This window comes from Misgurnus anguillicaudatus, chromosome 16 (assembly GCF_027580225.2).
Source record: "Misgurnus anguillicaudatus chromosome 16, ASM2758022v2, whole genome shotgun sequence".
Classification (NCBI taxonomy): domain Eukaryota; kingdom Metazoa; phylum Chordata; class Actinopteri; order Cypriniformes; family Cobitidae; genus Misgurnus; species Misgurnus anguillicaudatus.
The window spans coordinates 13,847,898-13,869,564 of record NC_073352.2 but is presented as its reverse complement, the minus strand read 5'-3'; the positions used below and the strand labels follow the sequence as shown (position 1 = coordinate 13,869,564).

The following is a 21,667-nucleotide window of genomic DNA, read 5'->3' as shown; positions in this document are numbered from 1 at the left end:
CAGTGTGTGTAATTTCGGGTCAAGGGTGAAAATAGTTGTTCGGCAGGCCCACAAAGATTGCACACAATCACAAAAACACAACAGCTCTGACCATTTTTGCAGCTTAACCTGGCCTTTGAACAGTAGCTATGAAAATTAGAACCGCATTAACCAGCGTTGCAAGCTTACACTTGTCTTTACTAAGTCTTGTCCCTTTGTTGTTCGATCTGCCCCACCCTGAACTAATAGACAAGAATTACAAAGAAGCACAGAGGGGGTTGGGGTGTATTTTATAAAAGCTACATCACACTAAAACGCTCTTGAAAGGCTTGTAAAGTGTTCAAAATGTTGACGCTTTGTCATTCCCACTGTTAGAACCCAAGTTTGCCTGGAAGCTTTAAGCAAACACGTCTTTAATAAAACTAGTGTGACATTGAACCATTACTCTACATGAATACTGTATGAATGAACAGTCTTGGAGTAGATCAAGGGGAATGCTAAATGAATATGAAAGGGTAATAAAATCAATGCTACATCTCAAGAGCAACAAATCTCTCTTGAGCGCTGTATCGCTCTTTCCCTCAGGGCTAAAAGGACTGAAGTTCACTCTCGAGGTTTCTTAACCCTTAAACAGGCAATGTGCACCACGGGATACGCTCTCTTCAGTGCCTTGTTTGGGGCATAAAAAAGATTTTTTAACCAAATCCTTCTATCAGCTATCAAACCTTGGTCTGTCTTGAATATGTGGGTAACATTATTTGCTTCAAGTTTTTTTTTATTGATTGGTCAGCCCGGCCCAAATCCAACATGGCCACCGGTTTTGCAGGACAGTCAGATTTTGTAGTAAGAAAATGAATATTAATCTTACTTTTCTTCTTTAAAAAAATATTAATACTGCTAATATTAATTGTGAGCATTGTCTTAAGGTGCTGAAGAAGAAAATTCGGTTATATGTTGTTTATATTGTTATTTAGCACATTTTGAAATATATGTATCCCCTGAGATACATTGCCTGATTAGGGTATAAAAAAGGGATTAACCACAATATGGCCTATCTTTGTATTTTGAGTTGAAAAAATGTAATAAATGATCAAATTTGCAGGTTAAACTGATATTCGTATATTTAGGTGACTGCATCTTAACATTTTAACTGGATATTTTCTTTTGCGGCTTCACAACAGCTAATTTTATGGTATAAGGAATGATAGGGAATATGAGTTATAGAGCCAATACCAATGAATTCTTCAGATTTTGAGAAAAGTGATGAAGATGAAATTTTTTGTGACAGTGCAGTGGTGTATTAGAATCAAGAAATGTAGGTAATTTTCCTCATGCTAGGCATGCATTCCTCTAAATTGCAGCCAATAAGAGGCCTCTGCATGAAACACATATAGACACATATAGTTTTTACATTGAGGGGTAGTTCAGGTTGTATGCAAAATTAATCAATTCTTAAATAATTTACCAAACTAGTATTATCTAAAAAATATATATTTTTTTGCAGGTGGAGCAGAAAAAGCACCAACGAAGCCAATGAAGACATTTAAAAACTGCTCATTCTTAGTTAGGCCTACCTACATTTAGTTGTGTTATTTACATGCAATGTTACTAGTAAACCTGTTGTTTACACAGTTTAAAATGGATGAAAAAATATATATGGCATGTTTTAGAGCAAGAGAGGAAGTCAGAATCACATAATTTTTGCTGCAAATAAAAAATTAATTTTGATGACTTGGTCCTTTTTTTATACCTTAATAGGGCAATGTATCCCGGGAGATACAACTCATAAAATCCTGAATATATCAAATATTTTAAAAATTCCAATGAATATCTATTACATAAGTCCAGATGATACAAAAAATGTCATGAAATGATTTTTTGCTCATCGTTTTCCACTCTTGCCTGTTTAAGGGTTAAGCTCCATGTCAGAACAGGACGAGCACAGATGATTCATCATTAAAATGAACATTGTGACTAAGCTAACCGCCTTAACAGCTTATCACCACAAAACAGCACATTTATTGTATTTTAATGGATATATATCTTACAATTGGCAAACAGATGAGATAAATCATTCCTGTGTGGGTTGGGAATATAGTTTGCATCATCAAAGGTAGACTGAATCATCTCCTGTAGATCGAAACAAAGGCTTTTGGTATTAGTAGTTTCATATTTACACCTGAACGCTCAAAGCACTTGAGACATTTTCAAATCCATGTATTTGTAGGGCAGGCGAATGTTAATGTCAAAACCACACTTTCTGGAAATGCTCTTACAGGATCACCTGCCTAAATACAAGCCATCATAAAAGCCCAGCAGGATTTGTTTTTTAGTGCTGCAGTGGTTGAAAGCTGTATGTGCTCCTCTTCCACTAAAATGACATTTTCAAGTGTTTATTGCAGTGGTGTTAAACAGCTTGTGCTGGTGTATTTTGTCTAACCCTTAACATGTGCTGTTCTGTCATAGAGCACTCATAACACTCAGTCATAAAGAGATATCTGTCAACCTCTTATGTTGATCCATAACACTGTGTTTCTTGCAACTCTTAACTGTAGTGGTTCTTGTGCACTTAGATTTCAGTATGCATCGGGCACTATGTACAGTAGAGGCCAAAAGTGATGTTCGGGGAGGAAAAACTGTACAGTATGGCTCAGGACAGATTAAAGAATCAAAATATAAGGACTATAGTAAAAAATAGAGCTTTTAAGGGATTTATTATTGGACAAAATAATGTGGCCACAAGCCAAACCACAGTGCATTAGGAAATATAACAAAGCATACATTGACTACAGTTTTTTGTTATTAATATTTGTTGATCCTCTATTGTGGTCACATTTTTGTCTGCATTGTCAGAAACAATGGTAAAAAATTCCCAAGCGGTCACTAGGGCAGTACCCTTTAAAAAGGTCCTAATACATACCAGATATGTACCGATATGTACATTTGGTAACAATACAGTACCTTTAATGTACTAATGTGCACTCTTTGGTAGCAATATGTACCTCTGAGGTACCGCCCCAGTGACAGATAGAGACCATTTTTTGTCTTTTTTTTTCTGACACTGTGGACTATGTCTTTATAAACTTTGTGCGTGTTGTGTGCACTTTTGTCAAGTCTCCTTAAATTCTTTATAAAGCTGAGCTTAATTTTATACTTCAAACACACTGAGGCAACATACATACAACATTTTAATGCATCTTTTATAAAATATTTGAATAAAGGGCTAAGATGTCAGAAGTTGTACATCACTTTCTGCCGCTACTGTACAGTATGTATCTTCACCGACGCGAACATAAATAATAACTGCCGTTCCCACGGCTTGTACACCACAGGTTGACCTACTATAAACAGTGTAACAAAACAAATAAAGCTTTAAAAACAAGCCTGCGAGAAAAGAAAGTGGGTAAGATGGGGAGGGGAATAAACAGGTGTGCCATCCATCTAAAGGCAGCGCCACTGCTCACTCCGTCTGTTTCTTATTCTGTTTGTTTAGGTGTGATCAGCACCCTTGCTGCCCTGGACCGGGAACAAAAAGCAGAGCATATTTTTGAGGTTGGTGCATTCACAACCTAATCTTATAGGCCAAATATATTATTCTTTTCTTTTGATTTTACTAATTTGTTTTATTACATGCATGACAACTGAATTATACAATTGGGTAATTCTTGCGAAATTAGACTTATGAGGTGTCATGAAACATTTTGATAAAAAAAGTAAATGCAAAGTAAGAGTATCAAATCTCTTAATCTCTTCATGTACTATTTTGCACATGATTTCAAATGACATCATACAAACCAATTTTGTTGTTTTTTCATTACCGCAACGTTTCCATGACTGGATTTTGGTTCTTTGACATAGAAATATTTATAATAAAAAAATCTAATCTTCAGTGCATGTTATACTATAAGCATTTACAGTAAAGAAACATGTGGTACTTGTTGATCATTGGTAAATGTAGAAACAATAATAAGGAATATAAATGTGTCCAAAGTCAATTTTCGAATTTCTCATCCTTCGCAACAATCATTATTTAAAGGAGCATTTCACCCGTAGAAACATTCATCTTTAATAAAAGTGTGTCATATTTGTAGTCGAAATGTAACATACATTTCGAATTTGGTGCCTATTTGACTGAGAAAAGGAGTGTTTGTTGTCTCACCCCCTCAACAAAGATATTGGACTTCCTGCTTTCAATGATGCAATATGATGATTTTTACATCATTGAAAGAAGGAAGTGCAACACTGAAATCTGTATTTCTCCTGTCTCAGGGGAAACTGAGGAAATGATGCATGACCATTCAAAAACATGACTGGGGTCCTAACTATACAAAGCTTAATGCAAATGAGTGAAGTGTCCCTTTAAGCCCTCAAGGAACTACTTTCAAAAAAAAAAAAAAAAAAAAAAATAGTTGGAAGGGGCATAATTGACTGTGATACTCAAGATGGCTACCAAGCAGTTCTTATGTTTTCTCTTCAGATAAAAGTAGAAATTTTGTTTGTCATAGTACCTAGACAACTTTTTAGTTCTCATTGCCGAAACATGAGTTTGTAAATGCATTTAATGTAATATCATGTTGCGGTAATGATAATTTTTATGATAATCTAAAAAATGTAAATAATTATATAGGAAATATTTTTTAAATCCTCTAAAAACAATGGTTATAGTAAATTCAGACCTTAATCTTATATGTGCCAAAAAATTGGCCTTAAGGGCTTTATAAAAAATCTGATGCTGGACACCTTTTAAGTCCGGATTTCGTGAGAATCCCCCAATTTAGTTTTGCTTTAATTATGCATGCAATGTATTTTCTGTAAACAGCAAATATGGCTTTGGTTTTGTGATATGGGTGTGAGGTTCATGGCTGTTGTCCCCTCTGTTATTGTTTAGGTGATGGTGTCAGATGAAGGAGGTCCTTCACTAAGCTCTACTGCCACCGTAGTTGTTGAAGTCTTGGACGAGAATGATAACAGCCCTCAATTCAGTCATAAGCTTTTCCAAGTAAAACTTCCCGAACAGCAGAGCACAGCCGAACCTCAGGAGATCTACAGGTTGGTTGCCCGTGATGACGACGTGGGGCTCAATGGGATGATCACGTACAGCCTTGAAGACAGCCTTCAGGATCGATTTGGTATCAATCCTGAGACCGGGGTCGTAACAGCTAGAGGAGAGTTTGATAAAGGCAACTACAGCATTCTGACGGTATGGCATATACCTTATTGCAGTATTTGTATATTTTGAGAGTAAGCTGAAAAAAATGCACCTTTTAATTTTGTTTTCTCTCGCATTGCCATAGGTTAAAGCAACAGATCAAGGGAACCCTCCAAGAATGTCTAAGACCCGTTTGCATGTTGAGTGGCTACCTCAGCCCGAGGAAAGCTCTGAAGTGCTCGCTTTTGATGAACCCCCCTTCAACTATGTGGTTATGGAGACAGATCCTGTGACAGATATGGTGGGGATCATCCATACAGAGATAACTAAGAATCTACTCTTGTTTGACATTATTGGTAAGCAAGACAATTATTTACCATTCATTGTTTGCTGGTTATGGTACAAATTACTGTCTAAATAAATGCTGACTTATTTTCAAACACAGCATTGGGTCAAAAAGAGACGAACCCCGCCCATTGGGTTGTATTGGTTGTTTCAATGCAAAATGCTCATTTTAACCCATTTTTTGGATCAAATACAAACATTTTCCATCATAATTTAACCCAGTGGTACACTGTAAAAAATCTCTGTAGAAATTACAGTATTACTGGGAACTAGCTGCCAGTAACTTACTGTAGATTTTACATTTATGTTATTTACTGGCAACAGTTTGTTCAAAGTTAAATGAACATGAAACATTTTCAGTATTTATCTGGCAACCAGCTGCACAATTACAGCCATTTTTTTTACAGTGTAGGGTCCACCCCTTTTAACCCAATGGCAAATTTTAAGTTTTTTTTTTAGTTCCAAAACAATGATTAAAAGCAAACAAAAAACTTAAAAGAGCATGAATGAATAAATTCATAACTTAATGAATTTTTGATTTTTTTATTCAATTTCTGCTATCTTAGTTTAATATGTAGAGACAACTATAAGCCATTTGTTGGTGCTTTCAAAACATTATTTGTTTAAATGATCCAAGATATAACCTTTTTTTAATAGTTGAATTTTTTATATCGTTTGAAAAATTGAAGATGTAGGGGAAGAGCTCAGTTAGGGGTGGTATTCCTATTTATTTCAACATTATAATTTTTTTATTCTTTTTTTTGTGGCTAAAAACATCATAAAACACACCATAATAATGAATTTTATTGTGGTCAAAGTTGTTAAAGATTATAAATCTTAGTAGTGTTGGCTGTCTTGGCACATGGTAAAGTAGCCTACTGGGGGTTTGGTGTCATTGTGATGCTTCAGCTTCCCACCCTGTGATAAGATCTGTGCCAGAAGGCAGGGCTTAGTGAGACAACATTTCCTCAGATGATAAGCCAGAGCACTAGAGGAGCTCCACCGTCAATCTTTCAGGTCCCACCAACCCATATTTGCCTCCAGTTAAGCACTGAACCTGAACTCAACTCCTTCTTCATGCTTCCTGCATTTTTAACTTTAGCCCCGCAGACTCATTCAAAGAAATATGATTACGACAAGACAGCATTCATGTACATTCCTTAAAGGAATATTCAACTTTTCAAAAAAAAATTTACTCACCCCCATGTCATCCAAGATGTTTATAAGATGTCTTTCTTTGTGCCAGCGCGACCTTACGTATTACAAAATCACGCCGAAAGGTCACGCGTTACATATGTGAATATGTAAACAATGTACTTATATGTAAACAATAAACTGACACAAAGACATTAGTTGGTATCATTCCACATACAACAACGTAGAAACGGTCCTCTTTCTCCACACTTGTAAACACTGGAGGGATAGTTTCGCATACTTCATGCATGAACTTTTGACATGATTACGTAATATGTAAGTGCACGCTAGTGCAAGACAAAAAGTTGTGGTTTTAAAGTACTTTTTTCTTTTTGCCAAAAATTACGATTTATTCACTAGATAAGACCTTCTGCCTCGGTTGAGATTGTTTAGAGCCCTTTTTAAGCTGCATTGAAACTCTAAACTGTTGAGGTCCATTAAAGTCCAATATATGGAGAAATGTTTTTCTTAAAAAAGTAATTTCTTCTCTACTGAAGAAAGAAACACACAAACATCTTGTATGACATGGGGGTGAGTAAATTATCTGGATTTTTTATGAAAGTGGAGTAATCCTTTAACACACTCTTACGCATGAACACCTTATCTTTTAAGCAGCATACTGTACAGACATTAAAGAAATATTCCATTTTCTTAAAAGAAAAATCCAGATAATTTACTCACCACCATGTCATCCAAAATGTTGATGTCTTTCTTTGTTCAGTTGAGAAGAAATTATGTTTTTTGAAGAAAACATTGCAGGATTTTTCTCATTTTAATGGACTTTAATAGACACCAACAATTAATGCTTAACTCAACACTTAACAATTTTTTCAACGGAGTTTCAAAGGACTATAAACAATCCCAAACGAGGCATAAGGGTCTTGTCTGGCAAAACGATTGTCATTTTTGACAAGAAAAATAAAAAATATGCTCTTTCCACAACGTTTCGTCTAGGTCCGGTCCAGCGCGACCTAACGTAAATGCGTAGTGAAGTAGGGAGGGCACGTGTTACATATATAAAACGCACATTTGCGGACCATTGTAAACAATAAACTGACACAAAGACATTAATTAGTATCAGTTGACATACAACAACGTAGGAACAGTCCTCTTTCTCCACACTTGTAAACACTGGGGCGGAGTTTCGCGTTCGTCTTCTGTGACCTCTTGACGTCATGACGTATTGCGTGGGGTCACGCTAGCGCATCACGACTGAATTTAGACGAGAAGTTGTGCTTTAAAAGTGTATATTTGTTATTTTTATTGTCAAAAATGACAATCATCTTGCCAGACAAGACCCCCACGCCTCGTCTGTGATCGTTTATAGTCCCCTGAAACTCAGTTGAAAAAAACTGTTCAGTGTTGAGTCAAGTATTCAATGTTGGTGTCCATTAAAGTCCACCAAAATGAGAAAAATCCTGCAATGTTTTCCTCAAAAAACATAATTTCTTCTCAACTGAACAAAGAAAAACATCAACATTTTGGATGACATGGTGGTGAGTAAATTATCTGGATTTTTCTTTTAAGAAAATGGAATATTCCTTTAAGATGCAAGAATTTCACACTTTTTCTCTAAACTTTCCATACACAAATTAAGCATATTTACAAAGTATACTTTATGGTTTTATAATAACAATTTAAAACTAATTTCTGGTTGACTAGTTCTGTATTGTGCCAAGTATTTATGTGAATAAAAAAAGAGATCTTCAAATAACTTCTTCAGAGCATATCTCAAAGCCTAGCTCAACAAGACCAATATTAGACACGGTCAGTGTTCAGCAAATAGGATGATAAATCAGTTTGAAAATTGCTTAATGTGTTAAATTAAGAAATAAACAAAGTTGAAAAGCTACTTAGAAACTATAATCACATTAAAACAAGATCAAAAAACCTTCAATAGGTGGATTTCTTAATAAACACCATCTGTTAAAGCAGGCATGAATTTACCCCCACTGTGAAAGACGTCTGGTCTTATATTACATGCGCCAAATATTTCCTTTTAAACAATACTGCTAATCTCACGACACAGTGTTACTCAGGAGTGACCTCCTAATATGCCCTTGTTTTGTCTTATACACCTCCTTGTACAATAATAACAAACCCTCATGCAGGTATATGTGTGATTGGCACATATGCTTTGACATGTACAGTATCTGAAATCAGTGCTGGTGCTTTTCATCAAAGCCTTAAATTGCCATACATGTAGGCTTATCATCCTGCACTTAAATTGCTGGTTTGAAAGCTTAGTTCACAGGAAATTTTATCAGTCATTACTTACTCACCCCTATGTGTTAATACAACCTAGTTGAGTAAATGATGACTCATTTTTGTTTTTGGGTGAGCTATCCCTTTAAAGACTTTTATGTGAATTACAGTATGTGAAAACCCAGTAAGAGTCATTTTTACTGTTTTTACATGAATTCATCCTATATGTTGTAAAGAACATCTTACAATTTGATTAAGACACATTAGCTTGGATTTCACAGACAATCACATCTTAAATCTTATGAACTCTGGGAAGTATTTAATCCTAACCCATAGCTGATGTTTTATATTAGGTGGGGATGAAGAGCAGGACTTCTACATTGAGAAGAACACAGGAATGATTATCAAAGCCCGGCGTCTGGATGCAAGCGTAAAATCTAACTACAACTTAACTGTCAGAGTCACCGACGGATTTCAGGCTATAACCACTCAGGTATGAGCAAACATGTAAAGCCGTCACACAATATGCAAATAGAGGTTTTGCTATTGTAACAATTTTACATTCTCATTGTAAACCAATAAACTTCTTATGGGTTTTGTCCCTTAGGCATACATTCAAGTAGTAGATATAAATGATCATCGGCCCATGTTCCTGAAGAGCCTATATGAGGTGAGGGTACCAGAGGACACAGCTCCATGGAAAGAGATCGTTCAAATCAGCGCTCGGGATGTAGATACAAACAGTGGGCTCTTTTACACCATCCACAACAGCTTGCACCCAGACAGCCTGAAGTATTTTCACCTGGACCAAAGGAGTGGTGTGCTCGTCCTGAAAGAAGAGCTAGACTATGAGACCATAACCACTCACACTCTGATTGTGATGGTAAAGTAACCCTTGACTTAACTAGACTCTTGTCTCAAGGTTGTATGCAAATGGTAATGATAGCCACTTGATCCTGTTGCAATTACTGGCAAGCCAGAAAAAAATTATTAATCGACATGACAATGTCATAGGATAAGACATTTGCAGTTAAATTCCAAGCGTATTGGAAGTCATGTAATTACCATGATGCACACAGAGATATGGACGGGTTGGAATTTATGGAAAACCATAAATTCCCTAAACATTGTCTCAGAATTCCTCACTAAAAGGGTCAAAAGTTTGCCTGTCTGTCTCTTTAACTCTTAAAGACATACATGATTTAATGTGACATGGACAATAAAACAGATTTTATCTTTGCAGGTCCGAGATGAGAAGATCCCAATAAAAAAGAACTTTGCAAAAGTTGTTGTGCATGTGGAGGACTGTAATGACCATATCCCTGCATTTATGAATACTCATTATGAGGGATCCATAAGTAATTTGGCACCCGCCGGCACAGAAGTATTGAGAGTCAAAGCCCTGGATAAGGATACTGGCAGCAATGCAGAAATTGTTTATTCCTTTCACACTGGTGAGATATTTGCTTGGAGCATTATGGTATCTTTGCTTATTAGTTTTACATTAAACTTATTATGAAAAGTAGCAATTTGAATTCATAGGCACAGGTAAAATAATAGGGTTGCCTTTTTACTTTATCTCACTGTGACGCTTATACTGTAAGTCCTACTTTGGTTCCAGTTAGGAAATAATAATTACATGTAATTTGTTTCTGGGACGTGAGGCAAATAATTTTGACATGAAATGTTCTCATTTTCCCTGAAGGTGGAAATGTGGATGGTGCATTTGACATCGACCAGGTGACAGGAAACATACATGTGGCTAAGGTGTTAGACAAGTTTCCTAAGGAGCAGTATCATCTCACAGTAAAAGCCACAGATCAGGGATTTCCCCAACGAAGTGCCCTATGCCCAGTTACCATCACTGTAAAACTGTCTGAATTTACACCTCCCATATTCTCCTTAGATGAATACATCACTGAGATAAGTGAGGCCATACCTCCAAACTCCCCGATGCTATCTGTCTTCGCCAGCTGCCCTTCCTCAGTGATTTACAAAATCATTGATGGAAACCCCGATGGGACATTCGACATCAACATCAACTCTGGACTCCTGTCTGTTCAAAAAGCACTTGATTTTGAGGAGCGTCCATCCTACCGACTGCAAATAAGAGCTATAAGTACTGCGGGAGTCTCATCTGATGCTATGGTCAACGTGTACGTAATAGATGAAAATGACAATGCCCCTATTTTTTATCAGGGCACTTACTATGGGCAGATCAGTGAGTCTGCACCAGTGAATAGCATTGTAACTGGGGCCAACAACGTGCCATTGGTGATCAAGGCATCAGATGCTGACAAAGACACAAATGCTCTTCTGGTGTACCAAATCCTTGAACCTGCAGCTCAAAAAGTCTTTAAAATAGATCCAAGCATGGGCACCATTTCTTTAAAATCTACAGTTGACTTTGAATCAACGCCTGAATATTCCTTCAGCGTTCAGGTCCGGGATTCTGGTGAGCCTGCGCTAAGTGCTTCCAAACCATGCAGAGTAAATATCCGTGTCTTGGATTTTAATGATTGTCCTCCAAAATTTGCTTTACCTGTATATGAAACTTCCATTAACTTGCCTGTTTTTAAAGACATGGAAGTTATCCAAGTAACAGCTCATGATGCAGATTCAACAGTCACTTACATAATTTCAGAAAGTAATCATAATCACATATTTAAAATAGACCAATCGACTGGAATGATCTCAATAAATGACTTGAGGTCTAAATTACAGTCCTATAATGAGGAGTTAAAAATCATTGCCTCAGATGGGTTGTACAAAGACACAACAACTGTGAAAATCAATGTCATTAATACAACAAAGTCTAGTCTGAAGTTTGAGGAGAGGATGCACATGGCTACAGTACAGGAGAACACTACAACTGTAAAAAATTTAGCAGTCCTAAGGGCAACAGGGAGCTACCTCAATGAGCCTCTGCAGTACACTGTTTTAAACCCACATGGGAAATTCGTAGTGATTCCATCATCTGGAGTTTTACAGACGACTGGCGTTCCGTTTGATAGGGAGGAACAGGACGAATATGACGTGGTTGTGGAAGTCAGAGACACGGGACATCCACCACGTGTAGACGTTACCCATGTTAAAGTCTTCATAGATGATATCAATGACAATGCTCCTAAGATATCAAATTTGCCTCATTCATTAATGATTTCTGAGGAGACTGAACCAGGGGATGTTCTCTTCCAAGTGCTGGCAACTGATGATGACTTTGGTGAGAATGGATCTATAATCTTTTTACTGGAGGATGATTTTAATCTTTTCAGAATCGACCCTTATCTTGGGGATGTTTCGCTAGAAAGACCTCTAGACTTTGAATCAATGAATAAATATGTGCTCACTGTGCTGGTATCAGATGAGGGTGAGCCCAGTCTGTCAGCGGCAGGACTTCTCTACATCCAAGTGCAAAATCGTTCTCATCCAATATTTCAAAGTATGTTTTACCCATTGAAATTACCCGAGAATATTACTCCTTTTACAACTATCCTGCATGTGCAAGCAAGAAACCCAGAGGGATACCGCCTTATCTACAATCTAGAGGAAGAAAACACCTCCCAGTTCTTTCACATCGATTTCAAAACAGGAGTCTTAAGTGTCACTGATTTTCTAGACTATGAGACTCAAACAAAGCATATTTTGACTGTCCGTGCCACAGATTCTGTCACCGGTATGTTTTCGGAAGCAAGAGTAGAGATTGATGTGGAAGATATAAACGACAATTCTCCTGTCTTCCATAGGCTCACATATGTTACAGAGGTCCCGGAGGGCCTTCCTATTGGCACATCTGTTATTCAGGTCTCAGCCACAGACAAAGATTCTGGCAGAAACTCAGATTTAACTTACCAACTGATTGACAAAGAAACAGAGATTTTTGAAATTGATCCACTAACTGGGCTTTTGGTGACATCACAAGTACTAGACTATGAAACCAGAAAGCAGTTCACTTTAAAAGTTAAAGCGACAGATAAAGGTACGCCCCCTCTCAGCAGTGAGGCTCACATCATTGTAAACGTTCTAGATATTAATGACAACCCTCCCATTTTTAGTGAATCATCGTATCATGCCACTCTTGATGAAATGGCCACTTGCGGTCACATAGTTATCAAAGTTCAAGCTTCAGACCCTGACAGCAAGGATGATCTCCAATATAAGATACTCTCTGGTAATGAAGGGAGATATTTTTCCATTAATGAGTCATCTGGACTTATTTCATTCTCGAATGTGTGCAAGAGAAATCCGGATCCATTTTATAACCTCACTGTTGCAGTTTCTGACGGCGTCTTTCAAAAGGCCGCCCCTGTAAACATCGACATGACTAATGGCAACAAGCACAGTCCCTATTTTGGTCAGAACATATATGAGGCTGATCTGGCAGAGAATGCAGAGGTAGGAACACGTGTGATCCGGCTGGCTGCTATTGACCCGGATGATGGGCCATATGGCAGCATTGATTACACTATCATTAACAAGCTCGCAGATGAGAAGTTCTCCATCGATGCGGATGGACAAATCGTGACTTCTCAGCCCTTGGACAGAGAAAATCCATCGCAGAGAGTGATTGCTATTAAGGTCATGGCTAAGGATGGTGGAGGAAGAGTGGGCTTTTGCACTGTAAAGATTATTCTAACAGATGAGAATGATAATGCCCCTGAGTTTAAAGCCTCGGAATATCAAGTTTTTATTCAGTCCACGGTGAACAAAGGCTCACCGGTCATACACATAATGGCATATGATGCAGATGAAGGTAAAAATGCCGATGTCACATACATAGTAGAAGACGCTGAGGAGGTTACAGAGGACATTATTGAAGTCAATCCTTTCACTGGCATAGTCAAAGTCAAAGAAAGTCTGGTTGGTTTAGAAAATAGGATTTTCAACTTCAAAGTTAAGGCTCGAGATGGAGGCCTTCCATTTTACAACTCCACTGTACCAGTACAGGTCAATGTGGTCCCTCCTGAAGTGACTCTGCCCAGGTTTACCGAACCACTGTACTCATTCTCAGCATCTGAAGACCTCCCTATAGGATACGAGATAGGAACGATCAAGGCGGATGCTGATATGCCATTGATATACAGCTTGGTAAATGGAAACACTGTGGACAGCAACAGAGAGCACGTTTTTGCTGTTGACAAAGATACAGGCACAGTTATGATGCAGAAGAACATTGACCATGAAAAAACCAAGATGTATAAGATCGATGTCATTGCCCACGGTAATCATAATGGCACAGATGTTGCATCTCTTGTGTCCGTTCACATAGAGGTTCAAGATGTCAATGACAATCAGCCTATGTTCGACGCTGACCCCTATAAGGCCTTTCTGGCAGAAAATTTGCCGACCGGGACCACGGTCATTCAAGTGACAGCGATTGATGCAGATGCAAACATCAATGGAGAAGTATCATACACACTTGAGTCAGAGTCAGATGACATCGCAGACATGTTTACCATTGACTCACAAACTGGCTGGATCACTACCTTAAAACCAGCTGACTCAGAAACCAAACAACTTCATAGATTGTATGTGGTAGCCACCGATCATGGCGATGCTATCAAGCTGTCTTCCTCTGCGCTAGTTGAAGTGACCATTACTGATGAAAATGATAACCCACCTCAGTTTAAAGAGGAGCTCTACCAAGGCTCCATCTTGGAAAACAGCAGGCCTGGAGAGACCATAGTCACTCTGACAATTGCTGATAAAGATGTGTCTGCAGATAATAGACAGATTGTGTGTTATATAACAGGTAAGCCATTTGTGTACACCTTTGGTTCACTATGTACTCATAGAACTCATAGGGGCGGTTTCCGGAACAGGGATTAGACTACTCCTAGACTAAAATAAATTTAGGAGCTGTCCAAACTGAAAACAACCTGCACTGCACCTGCAAGGCCTAGTCCTGGCTTAAGCTAATCCCTGTCCGGGAAACCGCCCCATATGGTTTAACTCATCTAGAATTTTAGGACTGATCTACAGTCACTATTTACATCTTTTGCCATGACTAAATGATGTATTTTGCTCCTGCACACATATTGTTGGTGTTCTCTGCAGATGGAGATCCATTGGGACAGTTCTCAGTCACAGCAGTTGATGACGAATGGAGTGTTATTACTCATAGTCCACTTGATAGAGAAGACAAGGACAAATACACCCTTAAGATAATGGCCACAGATGGCAGGTTCCAAACCTCTGCCAATGTGGAGGTTCATGTTCTTGACATCAATGACAACAGTCCTTTGTGTGAACAAGTAAGGCTTCAGAAAACAGATTCTACTATTTACAGGAAGTGCTTGTACACAAATAACGGAAAAGATGTGTAGTATGTTGACAGTATGTTACATTTTATACTTTTTCTAGTTACTTTATACTGAAGCAGTCATGGAGAATTCCCCATCCGGATTGTTCATTCTGAAGATCTCTGCTTCTGATCCTGACATTGGAACTAATGGACAAGTCTCATTTAGTCTTCACGGGCCTAATGCTGACAAGTTCCATCTTGACTCCAAAACAGGTTATTTTTAGACCAATCTTTAGACCGATCTTTAGACGTTTTTAGGGACATTCTCTATTTGAATCTGTTTTGGTTTAGTTGAGATTCAAGGAAATGAATTAAACAAAATAGATAAGGGGCAGCATTTTTGGAATTCCTTGACGACGATGAAAGTGTTAGATTTATGATACATACAGTATTTTAAGTGACCTGCTTTCCAGGTATTTCCTATCTATTTCCAACATCTACAGTAACAAGACATTTATATTGGTTTTATCGAAATACAACATGTAAGTGGTTTCCCTTAGGGCAGTGTTTAACCTTATAATCATGATTTTGTTTGCAAGATAAAAATGGTCAGAAACTTTTTAAAATAAATCCTTGATGTCACATTTATTTTATATATTTAACAAGTTGCAAGCATCTACTTGTCTCAGATATCATACATCAGTGTCCCTGCTATCATGCATAAATCACTAAAGTCTATGCTTTTCGTGGAACAGGGGAGTTATTCACTCTTGCCATCTTGGACCGGGAGAGGGAAACAGAGTATGATCTTGTTGTCAAAGCAACTGATGGTGGTGGACATTCTTGTCAGGCAGACATCATGCTTATGGTGCAGGACATGAACGACAACCCACCTCAATTCTTCACGAACCATTATGAGATCTCTGTATTTGACAATACCACGATCAGGACACCAATTGCTGTCATCTACGCCAAAGACCCGGACACAGGTATAAGAAACTATTTCTGTGGACACATAACAATGTCATGAAAAACTAAGTTATTTTCTGTTTATTCAGTCAGAACAGATTAAAAAGCCCCTAGATCTTTTATTTTTCATTTACACAATGCAATAAGGTGGAACAGTAAAGGTATGCAGTGTTTGATGTAGGATTGAAAGCTGTGACAGACAAACATGATTTGGGAGGGTCAGACCACACCTGGAGATGTGTATGAACATGCATGAGTACACACATGGGACTCATGGGAATTTGAACTGCTTTGCTCTTTTTGAACTTTGTAATGTGGCTTCAACAAATGATTTAATGACGTTATTTTGATATGAGCATTAGCAGATGTGTAAAATCAAAGCATACAAGGTTTTAGTTTATGTTTGCTTGTATCTGACATTGTGAACATAATGAATTTATTAGTCATTGATTTTAAACTTGTGCTTGAATTGCTTTGTACAGTAGTTGCTTTAAATCGTTTAAGCTATCTGTTTCAACAGTAAAATACTGAGAAATTTATGTTGCATAACTCTTCCAGGTATAAATTCGGAGGTGAGATACTCTCTTCAAGGCGCCGACAGTGGCTTCTTCTCCCTTGATGAGATCTCTGGCATTCTGAGACTGGAGAGATTTTTAGCTGATGAGAACAAGTCCATCTATGAGATGACGGTGAAAGCCACAGATCGAGGCCTCCCTCACCACCTTTACTCCACTGCCAAGATCACCGTGCATGTTGTCGTCCTGAGCGACTACCAACCTCTGTTTCTTAACTCGGAGTACTCTGTACAGATCCCAGAATCATTTCAGATGGGAACAGAGGTGATCACTGTGTCTGCGCTTACCAAAGATGGGACAGAAAATGAGCCTGTGAGATACGCTATCATTTCAGGCAATGAGGACGGCAGATTCCAGATAAACCCTGTGACAGGTAGGGGCTGTTTTATTTATGTTTCTCTTTTTTGATTCGATCTGTAGATAGGAACATAGGAATAAACTACAAGTTAAATGTTTAGATGCTTTTAGTCTTATTTTTGGTTTTTACTCTTTTACACATTTGAAAATAAAGTGCACAAATGAAACTATGACAGTATGCAGTGACCTATAATCTTCATGCAAGCATGCTATTCCTTTATCCTGCGGTTTACACGTGTAGTTTGAAGGAGCAATTTTCCTCGGCATGACTACAGTAAATGTTAAACACTGAGAAACCTGTGCTGACATGCTTTGAATCCACACAGGCACTTGTCAGGTTCATTCACATCTGTTCGCTTCTTGTAGTTTTGCCTCTCTCTTATCACAAATCCTCAGAGCCTTCAATCCTGTAGGCTTTTAATGGGGATTGTGTTGATCTCTTTATTACTTGTCAAACAATAAAAACGGTGAGGTCTGCTAGCAGGCATTCTGCGCAAATGAATTAGAGGCTATTTTGAAGTAATTTCCTTTCATAACCTATAAGCACATAACTAACGGTCTCAAAGCACATGAGGGCATGCATACGATTTTTCGACAGGGCTGGACTTTTTCGTTAATGTGGTGTTGTTATTTTGCATGGTGAGCTACTTAGATTATGTTTTACAGACACTGTACACAAAGAAATGGCGGATAAACGGTCCATATGGCTGTCACTAGGGGGGTACCCTTTCAAATAGTACATTTTGCACCTAAACAGTTCAAATTAGTACCTCATAGGTACACATGGGTACCAAAGAGTGCTTATTAGTACCTAAATGGTACATATTAGGACCACTTTTTAAGTGACAGCTGGGACCATTTTTTCTGACCATGTATTGCAGTTCAGAATCAATTAGCCTTGTTATTGTTCTTTTAGCAATATTTCCTTATAAAGGTTAGTCTTTTAGTTAAGATCTGACCATTTTTTTGTATACGTTCTAGATGTCTCTACAGTTCAGTAGAAATCTCTTTAAACGTAATATGAGGCTTTCGCAGAGTAATTGCATAAAAAGCTTTTTGATATTTTATCATCAGCAATTGTTGTCAAATGTCCCCATGCAGTCTTATATAAACAGCTAGAGACATAATGATTCATTTATATTTATTAATAAAACAATCCTCGTGTATAAGGAAATAATTGGGCAATTTTGCAACTGCAAATTGTTTTTAAACTTTTATCGGTTTAATAAATAATTTTATTTCACTATTGCCTGTTACACTTAATTAAAGGCAATGACAACCTGGCAAGGCCACTATCTAATTACATAACTAATATGATTTTTATGTAGGCAGGAAAAATTAGATAATGGTAGAGTAGCATTAATCTTCATATCAGATAATTACCAGGGCTACTGTGATAACATTTGACGAAAATCATCATTTGATTAACAATATAATACCCGTGACATCTGAAAAACACCTTTGAAAGGTTTTGAATAAAAACATTTTCATTGGGAGTATTTTTTAGTTATGCATTTTTAACACCAGACCAGGCTTTATTCATGGCAAGAACCTGTTAATCTACACACAAGTGAATCCACACTAGATGATCTATACACAGATTGTGGGAAAGACAATTTGACATCTGCAATAGTCTTTATGCCAGCTGCACTACTTCCTGAACTTCAGCCAGCTCCTTGTTTCCTGTCTGCCATTATTGGACAAACTGATTAATCCAGGTGTGTCTGATTATTTTTGTTGTGACTACTGAGGTCAGGCACACCTGTGCTGAGTCATAATTCGCTTACTTATAATACGACCTAAAAGTATGTACTGTTTTTGTGAAGAAAACATACATACTTTTGAGTGTGTAGCAAAAGAGTATGCACGTTCTGGGACATACTTCAATGACGTCATGCAACGTGATTAGGCACACCATGACTGATAACAATCTTTCATTCATTCTTACAACTTATGTCCAATATAATTTTATTTACTATTCCTATCTTTTTTTTTCATAGTTTTTTTTCACGATACATTTTACAATGTGTTCTACCAAGTTGAGGATTGAAGCAAGGTGTCATTGTAGAACCAAAAGCAGGTCGTTTGTGAGGCGGCTGGTTCTGATGTTCATGTGCAATGTGTGTAACGAAAGCTACTCATTATAAAGTCAAAATATTTTAAGTTTATAGTATAACTTTTGTTTAAATAATTTTATACTTATGTATATAACTCAAAAATAGCCCAATGTTTTTACTACTGTATAGTAAAAGAGCAGTAACCATGTTTCTTTGGTTGGACTAAAAAAATTAACATTTGTACAGCCACAGTATTACTACAAATAAGTCAGTGTGGTTAAGCTCCTCCCTCCCGCACGCAATGGGTTGTGGGCAATATTAGCCGTTAGAGTGTGCATTGATCTGCACTTCGAATTCTAACCGGAAATAGTAGACCATCCGGTTATCTTTGGGATACTCATTTCAACATAGAATTTGGGACGTACTTATTCTAGTTTCGCATACTATTTAGGACGGATAGTATGCGAATTGGGACTCAGCACTGGATTAATTAGTTTGTTTGTGACTACTGAGGTCAGGCACACCTGGATTAATCAGTTTGTCCAATAATGGCAGACAGAAAACAAGGAGCTGGCTGAAGTTCAGGAAGTAGTGCAGCTGGGCATAAAGCCTATTTAGCTAACCTGCATGTTTTGGCCTGTGGGGGAAAACCCATGCAGACACTCACAGAAAGACCACCTGACCTAGCCTGGTCCATTCGGTTATTTATATAATCTGATGCGAAACTGAAGTGCAGAATGTTAAAAATCGTTGGTCCATATTGGCGGAAGTGAAAGACTGAAAGTTTTGACTGCTTACATTTTCTGAATGTAAATTTTGTTAATATTTTGGAGTATCCTACACTAGTTTATGTAATTTTATTTTCCTGCCCTATTCCCTCATACACCAGCACGTTGACAATGGAAATGGACTATTTGTTTTTGTCAGATTAAGGAAGTGGTATTTAACTTGAGGTGTAATGCGTTAAAGGATAACCAAGAGCTATTAAAAGTTATAGTTCAGTCTCATAGCTGTTGGTAAATGAGAGTAATGTTGAGAAATTATAAAATGACAAGGGCTTTGTTGTCTATAGTTTATACTGATATATATACTATATAATTCCTGAACTGCATAAATTATGCTTTTATTTAGGATCCATTTTTACATCTTCCAGTAGATGTCATGGTTTTACATTTTATTACCCATGTGCCAGTGTTTCAGGATTTTACATTTTAAATGAGCTACGCAGTCGTTTTGGCTGATTGAGGCACTCGTGTTGAAATGTGTTTTGAAAGAGAGCACTAAAGCAAATCTTTAACACACTTCACATTGACAAGAGCACGTCCACAACACGAGCTCTGTGATCACACACAGGCACAAACTTACCTTTATTGACAAAACGTGTGCCGAGGACAAACACAGTTATGTTAATTATATGGCGGCGGGTCTCCAAAGCCACTAAGTGACACAACATAGCACTTAAATCTTTAAAATCATCAAAAAGAAATGTTACAGAGAACAATGTTGAAAACAAGATGCTTCCACTAAGCAGGAACGCCACTGACTTTGTTATTATCATTATTACGTGAAGAAGAAGAAAGAAAGAAAGAACAGAAACAGGCCCAGTATAAGACAACGAGTCAAAGATTAAAATCAATTTTAGCCTTAATTTCACATTTTGTTGGAATAGGCCCTTATTAGGGCCAACATCAAGAAAACTTTTCAGGTTTTTAAAGGATGAAAAACATATAATACTGTTGCTTTGTGCCACAGGAACGCTGTCGTTGAATGCAACACTGGACTTTGAGCTCCGCCACGAGTATTACCTGTCAGTGGAGGGTGCGAGGGGAAAACCACCGCTCAGTGACATTACCACGGTTATCATCAATATCACAGACGTCAATGACAACCCACCTGTCTTTAACCGCAGTAGCTACAGTACAGTGATTGCAGAGGACATTTTAAGTGGGGACACAGTTTTGCAGGTAACACAGACTGTTCCCATTACCCGTCACTGCATCTCACACAATGACAAGCTGACTGCTTCAAGCTCATACCTGCTGATTGCTTCCTATCATGATTGTCTCATTTCAATGTCAGGTTACACACTGAATAATTTCGTTTTATAATATTTCTACAAATTATTTCAGACTTTATGCACATGTCTGTGCAAAAATGAAGCAAAGTAAAGCCACATGTTCTCAACCCATTAATGACTGTTAATGACCATGTTGTGGTGACAGCTGCCGAGTAAATGATTAACTGCATCTGTCATTTAAGTGATCAGAAAAACGGCCAATGGTGATTGACAGCTTGTTAAAGTGTTTTTCTAAAGCATTAGCAGTCTGATTTATAATCCAGAGCTTTAAAGCTTAGCCTAATACCACTCAGGTGCGCTCATCTTCTATTCATTGTGCATCTGTCTTAGGTAACTGCCGTTGACATTGATGGGCCACCGAACAACTTCATATTCTACTCCATTGTGAACGGTGATCCCAAGCAGCAGTTTAGCATCGACTCTCGCACAGGCCGGATCACGGTGAACTCGGCGCTGGATCGGGAGGAGGTGAGCATGTCTTCTGTTCAGTCACGAGAAGAAAAGGTGGCAAGTTCA

General features: G+C 37.8%; 1 protein-coding gene across 1 annotated transcript in view; it reads left to right on the top strand.

The window, feature by feature from the left end:
• fat2 (FAT atypical cadherin 2) overlaps positions 1-21,667 on the top strand; it is a 47,350-nt gene that overhangs the window by 8,564 nt on the left and 17,119 nt on the right. Inside the window, exons 4-16 of the mRNA XM_055177772.2 lie at positions 3,473-3,531; positions 4,868-5,179; positions 5,274-5,484; positions 9,226-9,365; positions 9,480-9,755; positions 10,116-10,326; positions 10,578-14,624; positions 14,930-15,126; positions 15,236-15,389; positions 15,872-16,105; positions 16,644-17,033; positions 20,827-21,038; positions 21,482-21,619. Of these exons, the coding sequence (XP_055033747.2) occupies positions 3,473-3,531; positions 4,868-5,179; positions 5,274-5,484; positions 9,226-9,365; positions 9,480-9,755; positions 10,116-10,326; positions 10,578-14,624; positions 14,930-15,126; positions 15,236-15,389; positions 15,872-16,105; positions 16,644-17,033; positions 20,827-21,038; positions 21,482-21,619 (6,581 nt within the window). The remainder of the gene's footprint in view (positions 1-3,472; positions 3,532-4,867; positions 5,180-5,273; positions 5,485-9,225; positions 9,366-9,479; positions 9,756-10,115; positions 10,327-10,577; positions 14,625-14,929; positions 15,127-15,235; positions 15,390-15,871; positions 16,106-16,643; positions 17,034-20,826; positions 21,039-21,481; positions 21,620-21,667) is intronic.